This window comes from Salvelinus fontinalis, chromosome 15 (assembly GCF_029448725.1).
Source record: "Salvelinus fontinalis isolate EN_2023a chromosome 15, ASM2944872v1, whole genome shotgun sequence".
NCBI classification, from domain to species: Eukaryota; Metazoa; Chordata; class Actinopteri; order Salmoniformes; family Salmonidae; genus Salvelinus; species Salvelinus fontinalis.
The window spans coordinates 36,490,324-36,498,379 of NC_074679.1; the positions used below are offsets into that span (position 1 = coordinate 36,490,324).

The window sequence follows — 8,056 nt, forward strand, 5'->3', positions numbered from 1 at the left end:
CCATTTGCGACCAACCTTTAACCTCTGACTGATGTCTTGAGATTTTGCTTCAATTTATCCACATAATTTTCCTACCTCATGATGCCATCTATTTTGTGAAGTGCACCAGTCCCTCCTGCAGCAAAGCACCCCCTGTCACGATCGTTATAAGGAGTGGACCAAGATGCAGCATGGTATGTTTCCATCCTTTTATTTGGAAGAGAAACTAAAAGAACAAAAACAATAAAGCGAACAAACAAAACGTAAAGCTCAGAGTAGTGCTCACAGGCAACTATACCTAGACAAGATCCCACAAAGCACAATGGGGAAATGGCTACCTAAATATGATCCCCAAACAGAGACAACGACAAACAGCTGCTTCTGATTGGGAAGCATACCAGGCCAACATAGATATACAATTACCCTAGATAACCCACCCTTAATCACACCCGACCTAACCAACATAGAGAATAAACAGCTCTCTATGGTCAGGGTGGGACACCCCCACAACATGATGCTGCCACCCCCGTGTTTCACGGTTGGGATGGTGTTCCTCGGCTTGCAAGCATCCCCCTTTTTCCTCCAAACATAACGATGGTCAGTATGGCCAAACAGTTCTATTTTTGTTTCATCAGACCAGAGGACATTTCTCCAAAAAGTACGATCTTTGTCCCCATGTGCAATTGCAAACCGTAGTCTGTTTTTTTATGGCCGTTTTGGAGCAGTGGCTTCCTTCCTTGTTATGTCGATATAGGACTCGTTTTACTGTGGATGTAGATACTTTTGTACCTGTTTCCTCCAGCATCTTCACACGGTCCTTTGCTGTTCCGGGATTGATTTGCAATTTTCGCACCAAAATACATTCATCTCTAGGAGACAGAACGTGTCTCCTTCCTGAGCGGTATTCCGGCTGCGTGGTCCCATGGTGTTTATACTTGCGTACTATTGTTTGTACAGATGAACGTGGTACCTTCAGGCGTTTGGAAATTGCTCTCAGGGATGAACCAGACTTGTGGTCTACAATAAATTTTTCTGGGGTCTTGGCTGATTTCTTTTGATTTTCACGTCAAGCAAAGACGCACTGAGTTTGAGGGTAGGCCTTGAAATACATCCACAGGTACACCTCCAACTGACTCAAATTAAGTCAATTAGCCTATCAGACGCTTATAAAGCCATCACATAATTTTCTGGAATTTTCAAGCTGTTCAAAGTCAGTCAACTTAGTGTATGTAAACTTCTGACCCACTGTAATTGTGAAACTGAGTTAAGTGAAATAATCTGTATGTAAACAATTGTTGGGAAAATGACTTGTCATGCACAAAGTAGATGTCCTAACCGACTTGCCAAAACTATAGTTTGTTAACAGGAAATGTGTGGAGTGGTTGAAAAACGAGTTTATCCTGTTGGCCAGAACTAAATCAAACATTGCACTTAAAGTAGAGAGCAACTAAAGTGAGACAAAGAATTACATCAACACAACTGTTAGAAAAACTAAACACAAATGAAAGTCATATCAGATGGTACACACTTGTAATTTTTATTTCAGAAAATCTCATTTGAACAACACTTCTGACAGTTTTCACAATAGTCAAAAATCTAGCTAGTCAAATCCTTGCTCTGTTTGTTTTAAAATTACAGTGCAATAAAATTATATAGGTCTAATCAACCCTTTCATTGTTATACATTTACAGGTATTCTATGAGCATGCATGAAACAAATTCACAATTTCACTTCCTTACTATTCAACAGTGTATTTCCACAACAGAATTTAATGGGGAAAAGGCAATATCCTTTTCATTTAAAAAACTTTCAAGCTAAATAATTGAACTTTATCCACTTAACGATTAATATTAGGTTATAGTGAACCATTGTATGTGCCTCTGGGCATATGCATGTGTTCAGAGTTTATGGCACATTAGATTTAGCGCAAGAACTTAAACTATTGGACAATCCAGAGACCTCCATCGATTTCAAAACAACAACCAAGGATATCGGCGATTAAAGCAATCAAGGATGTTGAGCATAAAATATTAAGAGTGAATATGTTTATACACATGTATAACAGCCTTAATGAGGAACAGTACATCTTAGGCCTTGGACAACAACATTCATGTGTACACAAGCATCAACACAATAACATTCAATTATATACAACACATATATGGAGCTTTATAGATTATAGACATACTGTATGTGCATAGGATGATTGTTTTCCCACCTTGGTTGTATAAATATAATACAATCTTCCTTCTCCCTGTGAGATGAACTCACACCATCAACCCTGCATGCAGCAGTCATCATACTACCATACTCAGAGGAGGCAGTAAAGACTATTGTCCATATCTCTATTGCACACCTTCTGAATTGATAGGTGGATATTAATCCCCACATCCCTCTATAATACTTCTAGTGGCCGTTGCCGCCTTCTGACAGAATCCAGCTAGGTTCAGTGAATCTGGCAGTGAGAAGGTAGAAGAGGGCAGGTCCAGGTACCAGTGCCAATAAAGGCAGGTCCTGCTCCAGTTTATCCAATCGGGAGATGGAGATGATGCCATACGCATGAAGGAGCCAATGACTGAAGAGCACCACCAACCTCTTCTTCTTGGCAATGAGATTCTTGAAAGACTATGGAGAGGAGTAAACACATGGGAAATTGGATATGTTCTAATACAATGATGTTGACTGAGTTGATCACAAACGTTAAGAAAATATAAAATAAGGAGTTTCTTACCTGTATTTCTGAGGCTGACATGTACACTGCCAGGGTAACCAGGGACAACACCAAAATAATGTATGGAAAAGCATAATCTGAAATAAACAGAAAATATCAAGCTCATACCGAAGTCTGGAGAACTTCAGTTTTGGATTTTGAATGGGAGCGCTGGCTGTTAATACTCATATTTGATTTGCTCTGAGCAAAAATTATGTTTCCCCTCTGGAGGCATTCATTAATATTTGTTTTTTTCCCATCTTTTGTCCGTGTCTTTTCCTACCGCTAGCTTGTTGCAAGGCAGAAATTCAGAAACAACCTCTTTGGTGCTCCACCCATGCAAAATATTGGATTTATTTTTGTTTAATTATAAAAGGTTTGGGGCAGGCCTACTAGTTTTGCATTTCTTTAACTTTTTGAAGGGCTAGTAAAGTATTAGAAAGACTGGGAAGATAGAATGGTGAATTAAAGGGCAATCATTTAAAGAAAAATATTTAACCTTTATTTAACTAGGAAAGTCAGTTAAGAACAAATTCTTATTTACAATGACGGCCTACCAGGGACCAGTGGGTTAACTGCCTTGTTTAGGGGCAGAACGACAGATTTTTCGGTTACTGGCCCAACGCTCTAACCACTAGGCTACATACCTGCCACCCCAAAACCCCTGTGTTCAAATCCGCCAATTGGCGGCCTGGGTCAGCTACTCTAACGTGTCACTAGTTTCCATGCAAACTCCACAAATATTTATAGTCTTCCTGAAGAGAACTTCCTCAGTCATTCAAACAGAACATAAGAATCCTGGGCTTCCAAGGCCACAAGACCTCTGGCCTTCAAGAGCGACTGAACATGCCGATTGGCAAATGTGTTTTTCTGTTGCTAATTAGACATTTAAGATTTTAGTCTTGGAGGTGTGTTTTCCTGACATTCCATTTGTCTGCCCCACTCCTTTATGCCTATTTCACTTCCTAAAAATCCCCAGAATGAATCTAAGATTTAAGAAATATTTTTAATTTCGATTAAAGTGTTTGGTGCAGTATTTTCAAGTAAAAAAATGTGCAACGTGTTGTCTTCTGTAAACAAATTCAGAGCTGCTGGCCAGGTCCTTCTCACTGTCTATGCTATTGGATAGAGTACAATCACCGCATTTGTTCACCCCATGTCATTGGGAAAATGACATCAAATCAAAACCCAACCTTAATTTACCGGTTGCGACGCAGAGATGTTATAGACGAGACTGACTTTTTGAACAAAATTATCCTATTTACACCATTTCTGACTGACTGAGGACATTATAAAAGGGATTTGTTGCTTTTTAAAGGCAGTCGCTCTTTAAAAGAATGCATTTCACATAAATCAATTATGTAACCAGCAATACTAGATAAATGCAAACTGGACTTAACCTGACTAGACCGAACCTGACTGGACCCTCATCTGAAAGCATACTCACAGAGGAGGCCGCCTCCCACAGCTTGCAGGACTGTCAGGATAGGAAAGAAGTAGAGAGCAGCGTAGATGCTCTTGAAGCGGTCAGATTTCCCCAGACCACAGGCAATCTTTTTGACCAGGAGTGGACGCAGGAGCATCATGAAAACCAGACAGAAGGCATAGTAGATCAACACCATAGTGTACCTGCAAACACAATATGATAAGCCATGTTATTCAATTAACAAAACAGCTCACATCACACTGTGCTTGATGGTGTGCACAATGCTCTGAACATACCAACCAATTTAATTTATACCATGGCATTGTTGAATACTTGTTTCTGAATGGCTTGAAGAGCATTCTAGAGCGTGCATATACCCTATAAGGCACTGTATATAATCACGGTAGAATTGAATGGCTATAGCTTTTGAAAAAGAAAGTCACATTGAAAACATTGTTGCCGTGTTGAAATCAACTTTCATAATAGCAAGCTAGGACTGATGGTTTGGTTAGCTAAACTAAGGCAACTACTGTAGCTATCTAGTAAACATGCTAGCTACTTCAGTGGATGTTGAACACATTTCTACCTGCAAGTGAACACATTTCTAGCGGCAAATGTGTTAAATTATAGCCATGGTATAAAAGGGACAATCAACTTAGGGCTCTATGCGTTCTCTGGAAAATAATGCAACTCCGTTGAAGGTTAGTTCCACTCTGCTAGCGTGTTGTGGAATACACCTTCACGTCGTTCATTATTTTCAATAGAAGACATAGCCCCTCGCTGATTATCTCTTACATGTTCAACTCATTACCAATTCATATCAGTTCATTAGGAGACAGTTGAGACAGAGATTGAACTTAATACTGGACTAAAAAGCTATTTCAACATGCTTTTGGTCCAGGACTAGCTGTGAAAGCAGCCCTACAAGTGCAATGTGTATAGGTCCAATTCATGACGTGGAAAACATAGGAATAGGCTACTCACAGGGGAAAGACTGCTTCCTGTGTGCAGTGTAGAGTTGTGACATAGTCTGGGCTGGGGTTGTACAGCATGGTGTACCAGTCTGACAGCATCTGGACTCTGCAGGACCTGATAGACAGCAGACCCACTGGGTCGTTGACCAGTAGAGTTAGCACAGCCGCAGCGCTGCACTCAAACAGGGCAGTTATGTGTTGGAAGAGGGCACTGGAGCTGCAGAAAAAGATACATAATATCAGAAACATTAACGTGAGTTACCAAGTAGGCTACTACAGGACAATGTTAAAATCCTCCTTTCCAAAAGCACCGCCGCAGTAAATGTCACAATATGCAGCCTATTGGCCATGGGTTATGGTGACCAAATACATAATTTGGCCTGAATGTGAGGCATTACCTTTTCTTTCCAGAATACCACTCAATGAAGAACCAGTGTAGAACCAGTGGCAGCATCGCCATGAAGCCCAGGTACAGCCAGTCATAAAGTTCAGGGGATTCTGTACACTTCTCACAGATCTTCTGCATGCTAGTCCTCTCTCCTCTGGGACAGACCTGATCATTCAACTACATTTTAGTGTGTGGGGATAGCCTACTACTAGGTTACGGAACAAAGCTAGAGTTAAAGTAGTTACAGTAGAATGTCATTTCAACTGCCTAAATCGATGACGTTTGTTAATTCAGCTGGAGCTACTCACCCCACATTCTCCATCAAAGGAGCCATTTATTAACGTCTTGCCGCAATACAGTCCCGGACAAGTTGAACTCATAGCTACTGCTGTAATGAAGCCAGGAGTAAGTAATACAACAAGACAGTTATTGACAATACTGCAGACGTCTATATGTACTTTAGCATAATAGCCAACAAACACATCAGCTGACAACTAACAAGTAACGCTAGCTAATAGTTAGCTAGCTAGAACAGCTAACTACCTAACGTTAGCTAGCTATAGTGGCTTGTCTGGCTTAGGCGACAGGACGTTTAAGCCATCATTGAGCAGACAATGTAGCCACATACCCATGTTATTAGTCAACCTCCATACGATTAAGCTTTAATACATTACTTAGTAGAATATGTTTATGACGTATCCAACGATTTAATGTCTGCTAAATCAAACGATCAGCCGGAAGTTGCTTCTTCATTTATTATAATATTATGGTAGTCCGCAAACAAACGTTAGAAGTGCATGCCGCCACCTACTGTACTGGAGTGTGTAGTCAAACACAGTTTACAGACTAAATTCATAAAGAAACAAACATTAAGAGAGACCAAACCATCCTATCTTAATCCTGTACTACTAAGAAAATAAAAAAAGCCCTACTAACAAACCCTCCCCCATCCCCAAAATCCCTTCCAACCCCCTCATCCCTGTCCAACCTCAATAATCCTGCACATCAATCCTCTTCCACATAGGCCCACCAGTACTTACAACAATACAACAACACATGCTTCACTGTTTCATCAACCACTCCATACACAAAACTATTTGCATGCTTGCCAACCAGATATAATGAAGAGTTGAATGTACAATATCCTAGACGCAGTTGAGCAGACTCTCTTCCTTCCTAGTCTAAACCTTGAATCTTGATCCACCAACCTTTCTTTGGAAGGCATATAAATGCAGGTCCTTGGGCTCTGTCCCACCTGTTCTATTATAATGGCTCTAATGTTATATTTGGTCTCTAATATCACATCACCTCTAATAAGAATTATATCTTGTTTTAAAGCCCTTTTGGCTACCTGTTCTACTATTTCATTCCCGCCCACTCCCAAGTAGACCCAGCAGAATCTCACTACTACACCCAGTACCGAAGGCTTCTGCTAGAGATCCCAAATCGAGCAAAGTGGACAAATACTGATGAAATGTTAAAACACAAGATTAAAATGTATTTATTTTACACAATATGTTCATATAATATAAAAGGTAAGATAAACATGTTCCAAGTAGCCTATGTGTCATGACTCATGGGTAGATAGAGAGAGCAAGAGAGGTCATGAGCTCCTGAATTCTTCTGCAAAAAAATGTAATCAGAGTTGGATAAACATAGATAAACTTGGATTTTTTCACAATGACTTATACAGGATACTACCCTCTACTACAAAACCTTCACTCCAAATCCAAATTCTGAACCTAAAACCTTGATTTTGGACAAAAATACCCGGAATTATTCTTACTACTAAGAACTATCAAGAAAACACTTCTGGCAAACCAAAACCTGCAGAAGAAACACAGCAGAAACCTGGAAATACCATCCAACCAAAAACTGAGTGAGTAATGTTCAGTCTGAAGCTACCTCTGAAGCCAAAAAGTAAAAGACAATCTTTAGGTAATTTTGGTATATAAAGCTAAGTTAATAAGCCTACTAAGCTACCCTGGAGCTGTTGTCAGAGGACAGACTAGGGTCCCCCAGCCGCATCATGATTCATACGTGCACAAACAACGTAAGGGGCCAGCAGGAAAGGGTGGACACAGCACTTAAGGGAGTGATTGAAAAAGCTTCTTCCACTTTCCCTAAAACACGAGTGGTCATCTCCACCCTGCTACCACAGAAATACTTTCACCCAGCCACCATACAACAGGTGAATGCAAGCATGTCCTGGGACTGTGCCTCAAAACCTAACTTCTACCTGGCCACCACTCCACTCGAGAATTGAACAGCCTTTACAACCAGGTCCATCTCTACAAGGCAGCAGTCCCAACTTTTGCCAGGGTCATCTCGATTTGGCCTAAAGATTAGGAACCCAGACTTCAAACAACAAAGAAATCGGAAATACAGATATTGTCATCCTACAAGAAATGTGTTACAGAGGAGATGGACACACTGGTTGCCCTCTAGGTTACAGAGAGTTGGTAGTCCCACCCACCAAACTACCAGGTGTGAAACAGGGAAGAGACTCAGAGGGTATCTTAATTTAGTATAGAGCATACCTATACCACTCTATTAAATTAGTCAAAACAGGGACATTT

At 40.5% G+C, this 8,056-nt stretch overlaps 1 protein-coding gene across 4 annotated transcripts; it reads right to left on the reverse strand.

Moving 5' to 3' along the window:
• Nucleotides 1-1,492: 1,492 nt before the first annotated feature.
• Nucleotides 1,493-6,244, reverse strand: LOC129811879 (JNK1/MAPK8-associated membrane protein). 4 transcript variants are annotated; one of them, XM_055863584.1, is made up of 7 exons: nucleotides 6,152-6,244; nucleotides 5,786-5,865; nucleotides 5,488-5,642; nucleotides 5,100-5,306; nucleotides 4,137-4,318; nucleotides 2,711-2,787; nucleotides 1,493-2,604 (listed from the first exon to the last, which is right to left on the reverse strand). In XM_055863584.1, the coding sequence occupies exons 2-7, from the start codon at nucleotides 5,855-5,857 to the stop codon at nucleotides 2,386-2,388; spliced, it is 912 nt and encodes a 303-aa protein (XP_055719559.1). In that variant the 5' UTR covers nucleotides 5,858-5,865; nucleotides 6,152-6,244; the 3' UTR covers nucleotides 1,493-2,385. The 4 variants fall into 4 exon arrangements, with proteins under 4 accessions (XP_055719559.1, XP_055719558.1, XP_055719557.1 ...); XM_055863583.1 differs by having other exon boundaries at nucleotides 5,786-5,862; nucleotides 6,106-6,240; XM_055863582.1 differs by having other exon boundaries at nucleotides 6,106-6,240.
• Nucleotides 6,245-8,056: the final 1,812 nt, after the last annotated feature.